The sequence below is a fragment of the Diplotaxodon limnothrissa genome, linkage group LG7 (genome assembly GCF_057381915.1).
Source record: "Diplotaxodon limnothrissa isolate DT_005_m linkage group LG7, D_limnothrissa_male_GT1.1, whole genome shotgun sequence".
NCBI classification, from domain to species: domain Eukaryota; kingdom Metazoa; phylum Chordata; class Actinopteri; order Cichliformes; family Cichlidae; genus Diplotaxodon; species Diplotaxodon limnothrissa.
Genome location: NC_140602.1, coordinates 50,253,855 through 50,273,717, shown reverse-complemented (window position 1 = coordinate 50,273,717; position 19,863 = coordinate 50,253,855). Strand labels below are relative to the sequence as shown.

The window sequence follows — 19,863 nt, the reverse complement described above, 5'->3', positions numbered from 1 at the left end:
CAGATGACCCACCGTCGTCAATCCCAAAAGCTCGTCCGCGCGTCGGCCGGGCCGCTCGTTTTGTCAAGATTCACGAGAAAATCCAAATGAGGGTGCATCTCATTCAGTCGTCGAGTGAGTCACGTGACCCGAGCGCAGGGGTCTAAGGGCACAAGGGGTTGGAGGTGGGGGGAGGGGGTGCCACAGATGATGGGGGCAATCCCCACCTGCCCCAATCTGCTGAGAGAGGGAACCGCTCTTTGCATAATGGATACTGACTGATGGCCTTTTCTTTTTTCACAAAGGAAACTCCAGAAATTCCAAACTTACACACTTGCCAGCAAGCTAGGTATCACTGCTTCAGATGTGTTAAAAACCCACCAGAAGAAAAAAAAGTTTATTTTTAATATATATATATATATATATAAATGAGCTAAATATAATTTAAATACAAACCTAAAAACAAAATAAGACAACAACAAAAGACAAAACAATAAAACAGATCACTTCTTAAGCAGACACACACACGTACAGATGATTGGGATGCGTCTTCAAAAAACATCTGAGCTTAAAAAAGAAAAAAAAATTGTCACCCATCTCATCTAACTAATCTTCTGGGGTGTGTTTCTACCACACAGGATCTTAATTCTTGATGCAAGACACAGAAAATAATAATAATATAAAAACAGCCCACAGAGAATCAGTGGGAACTAAGCATATATATGTGTGTGTGTGTGATTACTCCCAAACAGCTACTTCCTGATGAAAAAGGATGAGCTAACTTGTAGCCACACAACCACGGTATTCCTATGTGTAACATCACTGCTGCATTATTCCCCAAATTTAAGAGGTTTTTTTGTAATACTTGTAATTATATCGTATGCAGATTATATATAGAGAGCCCATTTAAAAAAACAAAAACAAAAAACCCCCAAATAAACGTGATTGGCTTGGTATGACTATTGCAGTACACACGTTAGCTGGAATAAGGGTCACACATGACTAGCTAATATGAGGTCAAACAGTTAAGATTTTTCTTGTCGTCATTGTCATCTTCAAATACACAGGTTAATAGTTGTCATTTCTCTCCAAAAGGAAAAAAAAATCAAGACCAAACTACAGTCGATATTAAACACTTGCAAAAACATCCACTGCAAAGAATGGCTTGCGTAGGAGGAAATTGTAAAGAAGCATTGTACTTCTGCTTCATTGTGTGCCATGCTTATTTTTTTCTTTTAGTTGTCACATCACTTTTTCAGTTGTTTTATATTTATATATATTTCCTTCAACAACACAACGATGCGATAAAGTCCTCAGCACGCTCGCTGCTGTGCCCTAAACAACGGAGAGAAAAAAAGGGCAATTGACAAGGCCACTAGTCCATTAAAACATCCTCCAATCCCTCACTATGCTCAACTCAGATCTCTCTCTACTTGAATTCGCCGTTACTCTGCAACGCTGATTCCAATTCAAACTTCCTACTTCTGTTTTTTCTGAGTTTTCAAAGCAAATCGCCTCAAAACGGTGCAAAACAAATCGATCCTGTGCAATAAGGCCTATGACTATAATATCTCATACATATTACCATTGAAACAGGACTTCAAAATGAAACATTGATAACCAAAAACAATAAATGATAAAAAAAAATATAATGATGATGATGATGTGGTTAACAAAGCATAGACGTGCACGGCTTAACAGCAGAAGAGACATTCCGTAGCAAGACAAAAACAAAGGAATTATCAGACAGCAGTGTCTGATTTAATTTCCTAATGCTGCTCCCCCCTCACCCCACCCTCTGCAATATTTCTACTGCTTCTATTGGCTGTGTGGGCCTGAGCTTGGGGAACAGGGAGTTGGGGTGCCAGTGGGGTGTGCTTGGAGTGTGTCGTCTCACAGGGGCTCAAGCAGCCATCTGTCACCCTACTCTAGCCAGCCTGATCTTTATCCCCAACCCAGCCTGGCCCAGCAGGCCCGCTGTCTCATCTCCTCAAAAGGGCTTCCTGCTGGGTGGGGGGTGTCGGGGAGACAAAGGCAGGGAGGAGCTGTGGGGGGGCTCCACAGCGAGGCCCTTTGACCTGGTCCCTGGCCTGGCAGGGCAGACAGCCCAGACAGACAGCACTGTGTCTGCTCCCTGCCTCCTCCTCTCTTTTATCAGCCACACAGACCCTGGGGGCTAACGGAGAGACAGAAGAGGGAAGGGGAGGAGGGGAGGTGTGGCAAACGAACACAATGAAGAGACTGACACAGACCACCCCGGCCCCCACCCGCCCCTTCGCTCTCCGTCCTCTATTCATCTCTGGGCACAGATCTCTCTATTCCCCACGGACAGACCGCTGCCCTCTCCTCCTCTCTGCTACGTGACCCCTCTCTTGTCTCTTCCCTCCTTTATCCAGCAGCCAGCCAAGCTCTCAGGCTCCATGTGGCCGAACACACCCACACTGACTACCTATCAGTTACCATCTTCTCAAATGTGTGCCAAATGTGGCACATGTAGTGTTGGCTTTTTGGGTTACCTGTTAGGAGGCTCTTACATGATTTGTCTGTGGTAGTGGTCACCTTTTCTTATCCGTTTTGTTTTTTAATAATGGAATTTACAGTTAAGCTCAATAGCGACATTTACTTCTTTAGGCAACAGAGATTATTACAATGCATAACCAGAAAACATCTGTTGTGTTGGGGTGAGGAGGACACATCTCCTCTTCTCCTGTGGGAGCTGGCACCTAGGCAGTGGTGGTGAGCTTTTGGATGGTACGGTTGTAGTACTGGGTAGTGAGAGCCTCCAGGGGGCTCCAACGGTGCGCATGCAGTTCGATGACCTCCATGAGCAGAGAGCGAGTCAGCGGAGATTCGGCGGGACAAAGCATCTTGTCTCTGACAGCTGCTAAGAGCTCTGTCATCATCTCGGGGAGCTGCTCTTCCAGCAGTCGGCCTGTGCTCTGCAGCTGGTGGAGAGACAAGGAAGGGAGGGTGGGGGAGTAAAGAGGTAGGAGGTCAGAGAAAAGAGTGCGTGTGTGCGTCCTTAACTGAGAACAAGACACAATGTCTGGCACCTTGTTATTGTGGATACAGTCAGACAAGCAGAGGTTCACACACCCTCTGGCCATGGAGATGTGTGCATGCCGAGGCTGCCAGTATGTAATCAAGACTGCAAACATTGTGTTTGCGAGCATCTGGGAACTCTTTTCCAATCAGAGCTCACCTGCCTTAGCCCTTTCTGTCCTTTTAGTTCTAGGTATTACTTTCTGCCGTTTAAAGGATTTATTGCTGCCTGGCAGATTTCCCATTAAATGTGGAGGCTGTGGCTCTATGGGTGATGCAGACTGTATTCGCCCCCACCCCACCCACCCCTGATAACAAGACCCCTGATATAGTTTGCAAGATAGTTGTTCCAGGGGGCTAAATTTCTGTGTTTTTACGTTTACATCCTGCTAGCTTCATTTAAAAAACACACAGCCTCTGGTCTAAAAAACCCACTGCAAAGCCAATTAGGTACTTTAACTGTGTTCTTTTATGGCCAGCAGGGGGCGACTAGTCTTGTTGCAACAAGAAGTTCAAATGTATAGAAGTCTATGGGAAAACGGGCCATCTGCATACCACATTTATGACCTGAGTAAATTCTTTCCTAATAAATTTATGATTGTGGTCGCTACTTTCAAGTCTTTCGTGATGTTAAATCCATCTGCAGAGTACAATTTAGTTATGCTTCGACTGATAATGCTACTGATAAGCATATAGTTTTGCTTCCCAGTTTTAGAAACACTACGCAGCAAAAATGCTCAAATTAAGGCTTCAATATGCAAATCCAGAAACCAATGACTGACTATATCCATCTTTTGTATAGAGATCGAAAATGTGATGTAATTTCCGGGGTAAAACCGCAAAGGATTGTAGGTACGAGTGGCAAGCGGTACTAGGGCACGCAGGCTTTCATAAGAAAACAGTCACACAACGATAAAAAGAAACAAAGAATGGCATTATTAACTGCAATAGCCGGTCGCATGACAGCCATGGGAAGCCGAGGGGTAAGGAGATCGTTTTTTATCGGATTCTGTCGTGGAAGAGAAATTGTTCAAGCCATGTTTCCGAAGTAACAAAGAGCCGACTGATGGCTTCTGTTGTAGTTATTACGTAATTTATCATAACATAATTGTTGATGAGGGTTACAAATAAGTCTTATATTGATTTGAATTGAATTCGTTGCACTATGCTGCTTTGTTCACTGTGGCGATCCAGACTGGGCCCCCTCTATCAACCTGGGTCATACCGAGTTTAAAGCTGCTACCACAGCGAGATTTGATCGGTTAAGTGAGAGAGCGATATAAAAACAGCCGCGAAAAGTCCCGCATATATGTGCCCAAAGTGTTGTATTGAAGCAATCAAGTGATGAATAACTGTTTTCAAGTAAGTTGTTTTGCAATGGTTATTATTATTATTATTATTTTTTGCATTGTTGATTTGTTTTTCACCGAAGCAGCTAATAAAGCATAGTGGATTTTTACAATTTTGCCTGTTTCTTGTAAGATCCTATAATAGAATGAAACAATAATGCCAGTTATAAATAAAGACAATAAATTGAATGAATTACGAAACACTTATTTTATTTCTACTGGATCTGAAAATGTAGTGTAATACTACAACCTGAAAAGACAAATAGATTGTGTTTGCCTGTACAGGAGATAAAGAGAAAAAAAAAATTAACAACAGCTGTGAAATGGAATAGTCCAAATCACCAAAGTAAACTGGACCTGGGCTTGTTGCAGGGATCTGAAGTTACCAAACATTTTGTGAGTGTATGCACCCACACTTAGGACCATATAATAATAAATATGTGCGTGATAAAAGTTGGGCAGCACGCTAACGTCCTTACTCCACTCTGTATGCTCGTATAGGTCTAACCTTTTCACTCCTTTGATTTTTTTCCTCGTACTTTTTTTTTTTCTTGGTTTGCCTTTTCGTCAAGTCTGTCTTTGTACGGACCTGCCGTGTTCTCCGTCGTTTTGTACATAACTGTTTTAGGGGCAAATAAAATGCAAGTAGGGATTAAAACCGCAGAATTAATGATTACCGGTGCTGGAAATGCTAACGCTTGATGCAGTGTTTTGATTTTGCTGCCAGTCGTACCTACAATGCAATGCGCGAAAGTCACGTGGTCTGTCAATCTCTATACAGTCTGTGGTGTCTGTATAGGCGAGCACTTGTGTTTGTAGGGGCCAGTTTGACTTTTGAGTATGAAGACTTGACTTTAAGTAATTATGCATTGATACCTCCATGGAGCAGCAGAGGACTGCGTCTTCCTTAACATCCGTCGACTCTAGCAGCTGCAAAGGACAAGAACAGACACTGTAAGACTTACAAAGCAAAGGGCTGCGCAAACTAGCACAACACAACTCCAGAAGTAGCACAGTAGAAATGATGGAAGATGCACTGTATACATACAAAAACTGATTTAAACCACTTGATGAAGAGAACAGAAAAATGTGTTCATGAGTTCACAAAGAAACGGGGAGGGACCTAATCCTGATTGTAAATATTTTTGACATTAACATTTTAAATCCTGGAAGACAACACACTGAGCTTCCAGGCTGCCAGCAAACATCACACATCATGCCTTCCTTTACGCACAATGTACATACACACGCAGTAGCACACACACGTAAACACACAGCGTGGCCAAAAACAAACAGTGGATTGGGTAAACATGCTAGCCCCCTCCCACCCACTACCACACACACACACACACACACACACACACACACACACACACACACACACACACACACACACACACACACACACACACACACACACCAATGCCGGCCCGCATGCACAGATGGGCATACAAATTCTCCCCTGAAACAATGCAGGCAGAGAGAGGTAGAATAACATTATGCCAGAATACGAGCTTCTAGGTTCAGTTTACAGCAGAGGCGACTTTGGCTAAATGCTCAACTCTAATGCTGCCTTAGTCTTCATAACACTGTTTACAAAGCTCTGCTTTGATTAAACTGATGGAGGGAAGGAAGTACCATGGAGGAAGGGGGGAGCGTGTTTTGAAAATGAGGAAAATACTGTCACGTATCAATGCGCCGTCCAGCGACAGAGTAAAGGAAAAAATAAGTGAGATCACGGAGGGAATAAACAGGACATCACCTTGTTCAGGAGAACGACCCATAAATCCAATTTGTTTTTCAATGCCAACTGTATATAAAAATGTTCAATCTCTTATATGGTTTATCACCTGAATCTGTATTACCTAACATACTGTCCCACAGCTTAGCAGTGTTGGCTCACTCTTAAAAAAAAACAGAAAAGAAAAGCTTTTTAAACCCACTGCATGCTACCAGACTGCAGACAGACAGAATTAGCAACCAGCTGATGGGCAGAGAGCAGCATGAAGTTGCCAAATCCCGATATTTCACACAGGAATTGGTGCATCTTAAAACTGGAAGTTTAAAAAAAATGGCAGACTGACTCTCCATAAAGGCTCATGTTGCTCTGAAGCTATTCAATGATTAAAACAAACAATTTTGTATGAATAAGTTCACTATAAAAACGGCAATGATATAATATGTGAGTACTAGATAGAATGCATCATAGAGACTCCAACCCACTCAAGTAACCCAACTTCAGTATTTCAGAGCTAAATAACACGATCACTGTGTTTTCATTTTAAAACTGAGCAGACAAACCAAACCCTGTTTAAATGCATGCTTTAGGAAAGACGCTGTGATCAAAACCAGTCATTCAAATGTCTGACTCCTCAGAGGTAAAAACATTTAAAAAAAAAAAAGTAATCCTCCACCATTTGATGCTATGCTCCACATTCACTGTGAGCAGGCCTCTTATTTCCACACTGTAAGCTTAATGGTATTCCACCTATCATTTAGGTCCAACAGTTGCTCAGACGTCAGCTCCTCAGTATGCTCAGACGGGTGTGGTGACAGTGTGGCTGTTTGATGTGGAAACTCAAGTCCCGTCCTTTTCCAGAGCAGGAGAACTCTGTGACAAGCGGGATTAGCTCATAATGAGTTCCCCGGGGAACCGAGGGAGGAAGTTTTGTTCAATACACTTATAACGATCTAATCTATACTCATCTATCATCGGCTTTCCTATCCGTTGCAATAAGCTTTTCCTCTCTTCTCTCTCCTGTCACTGCTGCACCGTAACACATGGTGTGTTCCAGCTGAAAAATCAGCATTTAAAAAAAAAAAAGTTTTTGAGAGACAGCTTAACACTCAGTCTCTCCGGCTGAAGCTGAAAACACTCGGATGTCTGGTTGGTTATATCATCAAGAAACTAATCTTACTGCCATGGGAAAACCCGGGATTCTGTGCGACTTCCATTTACAGTATTTTTATTTAAAAGACATCAGGATTAGAAAATACAGCCGTCTTATTTTTTTTCCCTTTGATTGTTTCACAGCACTGAAGAGAAGAAACAAATCCAAACACGGCTCTGTGAGTGACTTAAATGAGTTTGGACTTCACATGTGCATTAAACCAGCGGTCCCCAACCTTTTTTGCGCCACGGACCGGTTCATGCCCGACAATATTTTCACGGACCGGCCTTTAAGGTGTCGCGGATAAATACAACAAAATAAAACTAGTACCGGTACCGAAAAAAAGAAGATTTATTCATAACACACGTGAAAAGACCCAGGAAAACCGAGTTAACGATAAAAACGATAACAAAATAACACTGAAAACCGATAAAAACCCTGAAAACCATACATTTCACACCTGAGCCTCAACTCTCGCGGCCCGGTACCAAACGACTCACGGACCGGTACCGGTCCGAGGCCCGGGGGTTGGGGGCCGCTGCATTAGTGTATCTTCAAGGTTGTATCTTCAATAACTGCAGCACGGGATGAAGCAGAGCGAAACATGCTTTATTAAAAACACACAAACTCGAAGGATTCTGACGTAGTAGACAAAACTGGAATTCACGCTTCAGGACCAGCCCCATATTTGTCTGGTATCTGTTATAATTTAATTTAATTCAGTTTTATTTATGTAGCACCAAATCCCAACAACAGTTGCCTCAAGGCACTTTATACTGTAAGGTAAACACCTACAATAATACAGAGTTTAACAATGTAAGACTGTTAAACTTTCCCCCCCTTGAAAACCCTGAAAGCTGTCTTCTGAACTGAGTGGTTTCTGTCATAGAACAAAATGACTGAGTGTGCATCAGAAGTGAGCGGAAACTATTCTAATGATCGTCTAACCACGTCTTTATTAATACATACTGACGTGTCAACTTGTCATTAAGAATACAGAGGTTGTCAAATCTTAATGGGGGAAAAAGTTAAAATCCACTGAACAAGTTAGTAAACAGCTACTGGTAGCTTTCTAAGAGGGAAGCCAAGATACCATATAAATAGGTCCTGATGTCACCACCGGAGGGTATGTACATGCTGTCTACCAGGAGTGACTGCAAACCAATATCCTGATGGCAACTTCTATGGGTCACATGATGACATGATGATCTTTTGGGGTAGAATCATGAGCCACACTGCATCACAGTTTTTCCCCTTCATTTGAAAATAACAGAGTTGAACTCAAGTGATTCAATAATTGGTAGTGTGTATGATTACTGGTACACAAAGAATGTTGCTTTAACTCAAGGCTAAAGGTCCAAGTCAAAAATCTTTTATATGATTTTTATTAAGTTCTGACCTGAAGGGTTTTTGCCAACCTTTGTTACCATGGCAACATATTAAAAAAGAAGTAAGCCCAAGAGACAAAAAGATAGATGAACGTGTCATTTTAATTGTGCTACAACGCATGCACAGCTGTAGAACGGGTCACTTAATCTAGCAAAAAAAGCAGCTAGTTGGTGAGCAGTCACAGATCAACTGAGCTAAAACAGGACAGCAGGTCCTGGAGCTTGAGTCAAAAGTAGGACTCAAACAAATGCAAATATTGCTCTGTAATGGCAGGATGTGTCAATTGGAAAAAAGTCATTCGTTTTAAGGTGTGCTTTAAATTTAATTTTACTTGAGGATTATGTCTTTTAGTTTGTTCTGTGTGGGGCAAATCTTCCATTTGATTGGAGCTATAGCAGCCTGTCAGTTATTAATGGATGGGATCAGCACTCATTAATTTGCTCTGGCTATAGGAGCTGGCATTTAAGCCCAAACACTAACACACCTTTGCTGTTACCTGATCCTGTTGTGCAGGCTACGTTTACTGGAGAAGTGTCTCCTCTGCAGGGACATATGTATGCATATGCAAACACTTAGACCGCATGTATAAGGCGGGTGTGCGTGTGCATATGCAAACCCTCTTCTTCTTTTTTATACTAAGTTAATATACTGTGTTGTGTTGTTTGCTACGTTGTGATGTGTCATATCGTGTCGTGTTGTGTTATATGTAGTGCCGACGTAGGACAGTTTTTCCAATTTCATTGTACTACTGTACTATGTATGACTGTGCAATGACAATAAAGAGTTATCTTATCTTATCTTATCTTATCTTACCTATTGCACATAGCTTGTAGCAAGAATCTGACAATCGCATGTTACAACAGGACAATCAAAACAGCGGCCAGATCAAAGTCACGAAGACTGTCTCTAGGAAACTGATTATTAGACCGTTTATGTGGGCTTGAAAAAACACACACACACACACACACACACACACACACACACACACACACACACACACACACACACACACCATATATCCTCATTATTAGTGTTTAAGTTGTTCACAGGCGCCTTCTGACCTCTAGTCTTCTCGGGGCTCCCTTCATACTGCTGATGTAGATTATAGAGGCGTGTTTGTGTGTATTGCTGACTGGTTAGTCCACACCCTTGGTCATGCTGTTGAGCCTTTTAACAAGCCTGAGATAAAGCCCTGGGCATACCCTCAGACAGGGTGTGGATGGCTTAAACTGTTTGCGATTGTTTTGTTTGTTAATGAGACGCCAGGTGTGTTCAAACTACACTAGAAATATGGAAGTGAAACAAAAGCTGAATTTCAGAATCCAGCCCTCCACCCTCACCAGAAAAATGCACGCACTGTGTAGGAGTTAAAAATAATGTCACCAAATATCCAGCATAGATGCTGGGAGGCTGACGCCTCTTTGCCTGCGAGGAGGTCCTCTGTTTAACCAGCTCCGACTGTTGGGCTGTTGCTCCTTTTGTACTACATCACTTGATCTGGGGCTTGGCTAAGATCTCACTGGCTAGATTTTCTAATGCCTGGAAAAACAGAACAAAAAAAGGGGGTGCAGAGGTCTCCAATTACCCCACTTGAATTTCAATATGAGGAAATGTTCTCCAGTGATGCCAAAAAATTACTTGTCTCCCTGAGGGCTGGACGATATGTTTTCAAATCAGATGCGGGGAGGTTTGAAGTGTCATTACACGAATCCTTTTGTTCCGTATAGAGTTCACTTCTATCTCCTCTCACTCATGCAACCAAACCTCACTCTCCTTCTGCTGATCAAATAGAACTTCATCTCACAGCTGCATGTGGTGCAGCAGATGATAGAATTTGTTAATGTAAAATCACATTAAGAAGATACAAACAACAAAGGAAATATCATAAAGAATCTTACTATAACGACTGTAGTGTACGTATGACTGTCTCTGCCCCATCTCCTCCTTATTGGGTGGGCCTATCTGAATGAAACTTTGTCACACATACAGCAATTTTTAATTCTCCGTCTTTTTAAAATGGATTTCTTATAAATCCCAATTGTTTTGATTCTCATGTTCATCATCCCTCTGTGAATGCCATGTTATTCTATGTGGTCCGAAATGCGTGTCTGCGGTGGACGTTTGTTCAACTCACTGCTAAATGTGGGATGAAGAATTTGAAAAATTGCCGCTAGCAAAAGAAGTGGAGTCTGCCTCTGTGAGTTAATGCCTACTGCGATCATTGAAGGGAATACACACTAACCCTCACAGCCTTATTCAGTTATTTGACTTAGTGTTGCCATGTGATTCGTTGATTTAAATACTTGCGTTAAGGAGCAGTTGAACAGGTGTACCTAACCAAGCAGTGATGCTATTTTGTGGATGTGTATTTTTGGACAGTGTTCAGACTAGTTCCTACACCTGACCTTGTTTTTCCTCTCTCGTTCAGACCCTGTATTAAAACCAAGCTTCCTCTCTGCTGGTTTCTTTTTTACCTGTTGTGCCATGAGTTGACAGTCAACCTGAGCCACAGTCTCCCCCACTTCCCCTCACCTCCCTCACCTCGCTTGCTTCCCCTTTCAGTATTTCATTTGTCATTAACCACTTCTGTATCGCCGTGCGTCTGCTGCGGCTTCCCTTAATGGTTTCCATGGAGACCGAGAGACCGTGTCTAAGTGAGCAAGACCAGCTGATGAGAAGTGAACCTGGGGTCACAAAATTTTACTGGAACTGATGGTGTCTTGGCTGTTTTTGCACCACTAACCAAACAGAGCTGTGGTTTCAAGAGTCTAGACTGAGTCTGGCCAAAAACAGGAAACTCTGATTCAGTGCATGTATTGAACTGAGCAAGCACGATACAGAGACGCAGCCGGGCACTTTCTTTTATTCGAAAAGCGTGAAAGGGGTTGATAATTTTGGCTAGTGACCTAAAAGAAAACAGATACAAACCTCTCGTAGACAAGTGTAGATGGGACACACCAGCACCCTGAACGGCTCGCCGGAGCTCCTCATGGTACCAAACACTTCGCACAAGAAGGTGATGAAACCCAACCACCGCTCCACATCTGACTGCTGGAGCTCCTCGCGACAGGAAAAATCCCTCTGAGTGGAAAAAGGATGCTTGGTTAGTTTAGAAAACACACTGAAACATTCCCGGTTATCCAGCTTCAGTAGCTGTGTAGTACAAGTAGGCAGTGGGTAGGTAGGTGTTAAATTCATAAGTGAAGATGGTTAACCATCTTCCTGGCAGAACCATTAATCATTATTAACAACTTTTCCATCTCTCTAATGGGATTTTTTGGTAGGTGGCACATATATTAACCTTGTTCCTCAACGTACTTGAAGCCAAAAAGCAGCTTGAAAATGCATTAAAAAAATTCCCAAATTTCTTTTAACTGCCAGAAGTGGATGCGAGTGTGTTAATTTAGTTTGAAAGTGAAGTGTGGTGAACTGTGTGGTGCTGTTAAAGTGCCGGGGTTAATATGTGTTAATGCTTAATGTGCACTTGTAAAGATGTTATTCAGCAGATTAAAGTGAAACTTTATCAACAATCAGAGCCGCTCGCTCTGCTGCCTGTTGGGCTGCTGAACGGCTACACTAAAAGTCTGCCTGTGCACAAACAACGGAGACGTAAAGAGGTTTGGCAGGAAGCTCCGCCCATTTAAAAACAAGCGCAACACGCGCTCAAAATTAAACTAAAATGATTCAGCAAATTATCATATCATATTATAATATCAAAAGGTGTCAACAGTAATAGACAAAAAGGGGCCCCTGGGACTTCTGAGCTGTGTTAAATATTTCATTATGAGAAAGTCTGACTATGTTCAAGCAAAGCCACAGCAGACGCACAGTAATTCCACCCCATACTGAGATCCAGGGGCCTGAAAGCAGCATCATTAATTAAAGCTTTCATGAGCCCACTTATGACATTTAAAATGTTTTAAAGCAAAAAAAAAAAAAAAGTCAAAATGTCAAAGACAAGGGGGAAGGGGGGGCATGCTGGCTGGCTAGCTAGGAAGTGGATTTTAAAGTGAGGAATAAAAGAAAAGAAGGGACCTGACAGCTGAGATGAAGAGGGGGTGAATAAAAAAAAAAGGGGGGGGGGGGGGGGTGTAAAAGGATCAAGGCAAGATTCACTGCTGCTGGATTTGGGATAAAAACAAGTTTAGCATCTAAAGGAAGAGGTGGAAAAACACTAAAGCTCAAGGGAGGAGGAAAAAGAAGAGCGTAGGAGTACAGGGGGGGGGGGCATAGAAGCGGATGGGTTAACATTTAGTCCTTGCCGGCATCAAGGATGTGTTGTATGTCTACTTCTAGTTTGTCTGCTGCTCTCAGGAGTTTGCGAAGGGCGAAAGGAAAAGTTTGGCGGGTGAGAGATGCACTTGGGAACTATGCAGGATGAAGTAGTGAGGCAGTGGCCTGTGTCATTCTAGGTGAGGGGAGGGTGATAAGATGGGGCAGCTCTGGAATACAGAGCTCATGAGGGATGAGGAGGAAGGGGGAGTGAAGTATGCAACGGCGAAGGGGATGTTTTCACGGAGGGTGCGAGACTGGAACGGTGCAGTTAAGTGAAGACACGGAGAGGAAAAAGGGGGAACGGGTTTCTTTCTTCCCCCCTGGGTGTTTAGATTAGCTGCTGTGCCCACTGACATTTACGGCGTCTCACACACAAACACACACAGTGGGCTTCCACCTGAACGTTCTCAAAAAAGCAAAGCTTGAAAGTAGCTGCTGAAATGACAGATTATTATGTTAAAACAGGGGTAGGCAACTCCAGGCCTCGAGTGCCGGTGTCCTGGAGGTTTTAGATGTGTCCATGATCCATCACAGCTGATTTAAAGGGCTAAACGACTCCTCAGCATTTCTTGAAGTTCTCCAGAGGCCTGGTAATGAACTAATCATTTGATTCAGGTGTGTTAACCCAGGGTGCGATCTAAAACCTGCAGGACACCGACACTCGAGGCCTGGAGTTGCCTACCTCTGTGTTAAAACATAGAGTATAAAATATGATGTTTAATGCTCATTTAAACTTCTTGTTTACAATAACTCATGCATTTCAAGGCATAAAATGGCAGGTACAGTCAGGGGGATTCAAACATTAAAGCAATAGACTGGACAAAAGATTTTCTGGGTCATTATTGCTTCATCTGAAAATGCTGTTTTGGTTAATCAATTAAAAGTGTTTAGTCTATTCCCAAAATATATAAAAAATGATTCAGACTAGAGGTTTTGTTGCTCTACAAACAATTAAATATGAAACTGTTTTCTGCTTAATTTTTAATGATTAACTGCAAAAATGGTTTAGCTGGAAGCTCAACAGTGTGACATGGATTTAAAATATCTAAATTCAGATTTACCAGATTTATCATTTTGACCAGTTTATCATAGTTACTCATGTTCTCACAAACAGATTGGATACAATTGCCAATGCCACCCCATTCACTTGCAGACTTACTGACTGACTCCATCTGCCTTTTTTGATGCAACAACGTTGTTTTAAAAACACTAACTAACTGCAAGTGGTCACAGACCTCATCCCCATCTTCAAAGCAGCTATTTCAAAAGGCAACAGGCTCTCAAGTTCATTGCACATGGCTGCAAACACTGTTGTTTTTTTAAGAACAGTTTAGCACACAACGTTTTTTCAGTAAAAGTTACTATTTAAAAAAATCCCCCCCCCCCCAAAAAAAAAAAAATAAATAAATAAATTACACCTGCTTCAGTATTTAGAGAAAACATTAAGGAGCCAGGATAAGCTTTGGACGCCGTTGTTGCCGCCATCTCACCTGCAGCATGTTGAGCAGCAGCGATCTAAACTTGGTCCCCTCCACCATGAACAGCGCCATCTTGTCGCAGAGCCTCGCAGCTGTTGCCGCGAAGCTCCTGTCCGACACGGCCTTGGAGTAGATCGCTCCGACCACCTGAGCGAGGGTTTCCTCCGAACGGGCTGAGGACTGCGCCTCCTCCATGAAGGACGCCAGCTGTTGCTCTACTCCACTGCTGTTGCTCCTCATGCTGTTGAGAAGCGCCACTAGTCGGTCCATATTCCGTGATCCGGGGCCCGACTGCTGCACGCATGCTTCCTCCTGAGGGGAAAGACGGGATAATGCATGTAAGTGGTTGGTGAGGATAATGATATTAGATTCAGAGCACAGTAGATTTCAACACAAATCAGATGTTCCTACAGAGAAATAAATGTCAGCTAATCTGACACATGAGTTGCGATGAATGACAAAGCAAGTTGAGTTAATGAGAATGTTTAGGAAGTTTATACGTCATGTTTCTTTCCTTAGGGAACAGTTGCTCTAGTTAAAGTCCTGAATATGTGGACAGACATATTAAAGCTCATTTGTAGCTTAAATAGCAAATGCTTCAAAAATGGTACAGTTTCACAGTGATGCATTACTCTGACTAGTAATGATCTCTCATGTGAAATTAAACACCATTGAACTTTTCTGTTTTGGGTTTTTTCTGTTTTACTAAGTTCTCTCACAGCGGAGAAAAAGTCCTGGCTTCAGTGCCAGTCATTGTTACATTTCTTGTTGAAACACATCCCAATAACCTCTGACAGTTCCATGTTTGGGTACAGACACTTCTTGTACTGGGTTGACTGACTTGGTCAGTGGAAAAAGGGTCAGCAGTTAAGTTCAGTGACGTACACGGGCCACAGCTTTCAACATTTTCTTCTTTATAAGCTGTCATATGATGATTTTTTTTTTTTTTTTTTGCTGAAACATTCCTCTTCTATCATGCAATGTCCTTGACACTCCCACAGAAATTGTCACAGAAACTCTAATTTACATTCATAACCACTCAAGATTTTTCACATAGAGCACTATCTGGGGTGTCATTTTAAGTGGATAGCCACCCTGGCTCCGATTATTGCTATGTTGGCTCAGTAGACATAGAGTGAGCCAAGGCAGGTATGACTGATACTGTATTTCCAGTTTTCCTATATCCTTTTCCAATAACGTTCTGGTTCAAAGGCAAGTTTATAACTATGTTTATAATTAAGCTGATTAGAAAAAGAGAGATAAATCACAGGTATATCCATTTTTCTTACATTGAGCCTTTGTACCTATTAACTGTATTATTAACTGTATTGTTACACATTGTTTTCCATTGTTAACTGTCAATGCCACTGGGAAAAAAAGTGTAGGAGTATGAGTGAAAGGAGGGAAAAGAACAAAGCAGGCAGTGGGTTCGTTATCATTTAAAAGGTGGTGACTCATGGCACAATTATAATGTGTTTCCCTTGCTCAGCTACCATTCTAACAAAGCAGGGAAAGGGTTGCAGAGATGCACCTCCTAAACTGGTGACCAGAAATAGGACGGGCCCACCTGCCCCATCCCTCTCGCCACAGAGGAATCCTGGCAGAAACTGATGCGAGGAGGCCAGCATGAGCAGCAAGGTGGCCGTTTCATTTCACTCGATTTCAGGTGGCTCGAGTATTGGGGAAAAAAAAAAAGTAAAAAATTGAGTCTGATCTAGCGGGAGGCCCTGCTGCTGCTCGTATTAGATGAATAAATTCACCTTCCACCTGTTCCCTGCTCATCTCGCCGTGTGCACGCAGAGTTGTAGCAAAATATATGTGATTTAAAATCGTCTGCAATCAGACTACTGCCAAGCAACAGATTGTGTAGCCCTGCTGAAAGCGCGTGACTTGTAACCCAGTCAAGGTTTTGCAAAATGTTGCGAATACACCAGGTTTTGTCACCAGTTAGGAAAAAACGTTATTGCAAACAACGATGATGCAAACATTAGATGTATTTCTCGGTGCATCCCATCAACCAAAAGTTCCCTTCTAGACTGGTTTCACTGATTCACTGGCATCACAGAGGGTATATTTACTAATTCCTGCCTTGCTGCATCTTGGGAAGTCCCGTGTTGTCAAATCAATGGTCTCCTGGTGGTAATGAATTAGCTGTAAGGAGAAAAAAAAGGGGGGGTAGGGGGGCAGCTACAGTTGGCCAACTCATCAGTTTGGGGCACAGTGGAAAACATCAAAAACTGTTAAGCTAATGCTGGTTTAGTTCCTTCACCTCCTTAGTGAGAACATGTGCTCCCCTCCCTGCCAGTCTGGGTGTGTGTTTCAACCTGAATGCTGTAAAAATGAACAGACAAGCAAGGCAGGGAGGAAAGTGTTTCTCCATGTGTGTACATAATGACAGTGCACCCATGTTTTTGAACTTAATTAAGGTAATCATGAGAGCAAATGGTGTCGTGTGACTGTGTTTGTGTGTGTATATACACATCGGTTCTTGTTGCTTTAATACTGACTGACAGTCACTAAGCAGCTTTTCAGTACCTTGTCCTTTAGTCTCCTCCTCAGCCTCTCCTTTGACGACTGCAGAAGGCAGATTTTGGGCTGCTCCGACTGGCCCTCGCTTGCCTTTCCACTTTGCGGTGTGTTGGGAAATTCCTTGTAAGCCGTCAGATCGGCGAAAGCGGTCGTGTTTGCCGTCGAGTCAGATTTGGGTGACTCACTGAGACTCTTGCTGCTGCAGTCTAGAAGAGGTCTCATGTGCTCGTCACCCAGTTTTACATTCTCAGTCTCTTTGTCTTTGGTTGTTCTTGGGGGTACTCCTTTATCACCGGTAGTGTTTGTCTGTCCATGCCCCTGACCTTTCTGATTGTTGTGCCAACGCCGGTTCTGGCTGTATCCGTGATGTAAGGGCCCTCCTTGGCGCTGCCCATGTCCTCCTTGATATTGGCGTGGGGGTCGACCGGCACAAGTGTTTCTGTTATCTCCCTGTTCTGCTGAACTCTGCTGTTGCTGGTTTGGGGACTGCTGCTGGTTTTGATCCCTCTGCTGCTGCGGTGACTGAGGCTGGTTCTTCCCTCCTCCGCCACCTCCGCCGCCGTGAGGCCGCTGCTGTTTCCTGAAATGAGGGCAAGTTTTAGGTGCAGTGTAATGAAATGGCAGCCGCCTTATATCTTAAACGGCTCTGTGACACTGTGACGCACCTTCTCACAAAGATCAAACATTATTCTTGTGAGAACCTCTACACAAAAGCACTAACCCACCACTACTGAACTACATCTAGAAAATCAAAAGCCCAGTGCCTGCTTACATGTGGACGCACAGTGTGTCTGTGTTTTCCTGTCCTGCATTGCTATGTCCTTTTGCTGCACTGGCTCTGGGCTTGACAAGCCGCTGACATATGGTCCAAGGGATTAGTCACCCTGGCACTGAGAAGGCAACCTATTATTTGCCTCAGCCAGTGAACTAGCTCAAAGGGTAGCAGCAGCTAGCAAGCATTTGTTTAGATATACCTAACTGTATCCATGTAGGCAATTTAATGTTAATTTTTGACTGATGTGATCTGTAAATGAAGGAAATGAAATCAGTATGTTTAGCATATTGGTGTAGGTGGTTACAAACTTTACTTGCAAATGAACAGTAGCTAGTTGCCAAATATTATAAATTAGCATCTATACGGTTGTTTAACTATTGTACATGAACCCAGTAAAACGTATACAATGAAACGTCATGGTGGAGGGGTGGGGCGGCTGTAGCTCAGGAGGTACAGCGGGTCATCTACTAATCAGAAAGTCGGTGGTTTGATCCCTGGCTGCTCCCGTCTGCACGTCAAATATCCTTTGGCAACAGACTAAAACCAAGCTGCACTCAGATGTATCCTTTGGAGTATGAATGTTAGATAGAAAGCACTAGCGTTTAAAAAAACAAAACAAAAAAAGGATAAAAATTATGCTCGTGTGAATGAGGCAAGTTGTATAAAGCACTAAGAGTGTTCAGTTACAGTATAAAAGTGCTGCATAAGGACAATTTAAATAATAGCTTAAATCTGGAACGTCAAACTCATTTTGCGTACATGGTGGGTCACACCACTCACCTGTCTGTCCATGTATAGACGATTAACTACACATTGAATCGCTCAGATATTTCATGATATTATTTATTTATATTTAGTTTTTCTACACTTCTGTAGTTGAAAGAAATCTATCAGCGTGACTCTTTGGGCTTAAAATGTAGTTAATAAATGTGCAAAGTTACAGAACAGAAAGTTTTTGTTAATTCACAGAAAATGTCCTTTTTTAACTTTGAAACCATTGTTTTTTTTAAAAAAAAGCAATAAACCCCAGAAATATTTCTCTCACTGAATTTTTTTTAATCTATTACTTAAATACTTAAGTCGCATAAATGGCTGTGGAGGAGGTCTGTCAGCAGCAAACTCTGTAAAACCTACGAAGTTAAATGTCTAAAATTGACACCGTCCTTCTAATTTTTCAGAACCATCCAGTGGGCCAGATTGGAGTCTCTGTTGGGCCAATTCTGGCCCCCGGGCCGTGTTTGACACCCCTGACTTAAATGGTTCAATTAACTGGTAGTGGCACGCTGATAGGCATAGCCTGTTAAGTTACTAAATAAATTACAAAGCACAACAGACTTTATGTTGGATTTAAGGCTTAGTTGTCCAACATTTGCTGGATCAAGGTTGTCCTGTGAGGATCGGCTTTCTCTGTTTTAAAGCAATGTAAACTGAAATATTCATGGTTTGGGGAGAGAGTTTTGCGCATGATATTTAAGGAATTTTTTTCTACAAATAATTGATTCCATCAGTAATAAAAAAAACAATTAGCTTTTTTTCCTGTCTGGCAGCTCTCTCGGTAAAGGAGTGTTTGTGTGAACGTATTTATCGTTTTTGTGCGTGTGTTCATGTGGTTTATGTCTCGCCCGGCCTCCCTCCTCCACTCTCTGGGAGGTTGGAAGACAGTTCATCTTGTGAGTCTCCTCTGCCAAAGAGCCTACCTTCATCACTTCATAAAGATTCCGTCTCAGCCTGATCTGCGTTGGCCTGACGTGTTTGTAATCGCACTGCTAATTGAAGCGGTTCCCTCTGTAAAGAACGACAGCGCCTCTTTCACAGGAATGATTTTCTTTTGCATCAAAAAATTACCCTGTAACTTTTCCTGTATTTAAAAAAAATATATTTATTTTTTTAACCAGTGCTTTATTTTAATCACTAAATTATCTGGCTTATGGTCATTGTGAGCGACCAATTTAACAGTCCCCGCTTTGGTGTCCAAGTTATTTTTTACATTTTTGATTAGGCTGAGCTGTAAACAGATGGTCCTGCAGTTCTATTTTTGAGAGAGTTTACACCTGAGGGGTATTTACTGTAGGTTTAAGACTAAAGAATCAGATGCCTTACGGATTAGGACTTCAGTGCTAATGATGATGTTTAATTTGCTAAGCTGCTCACTGCAA

The 19,863-nt window shown here is 42.5% G+C and overlaps 1 protein-coding gene across 3 annotated transcripts in view; it reads right to left on the bottom strand.

The window, feature by feature from the left end:
* Positions 1-2,262: 2,262 nt before the first annotated feature.
* Positions 2,263-19,863, bottom strand: part of ctif (CBP80/20-dependent translation initiation factor) — a 60,786-nt gene continuing 43,185 nt past the window's right edge. For all 3 annotated transcript variants that reach the window (XM_085359842.1, XM_085359841.1, XM_085359840.1), the window contains 5 exons: positions 16,939-17,512; positions 14,416-14,715; positions 11,579-11,731; positions 5,247-5,300; positions 2,263-2,924 (listed from right to left, as the gene is read on the bottom strand). In XM_085359842.1, coding sequence (XP_085215968.1) covers positions 2,703-2,924; positions 5,247-5,300; positions 11,579-11,731; positions 14,416-14,715; positions 16,939-17,512 — 1,303 coding nt within the window. In that variant the 3' untranslated portion in view covers positions 2,263-2,702. The remainder of the gene's footprint in view (positions 2,925-5,246; positions 5,301-11,578; positions 11,732-14,415; positions 14,716-16,938; positions 17,513-19,863) is intronic.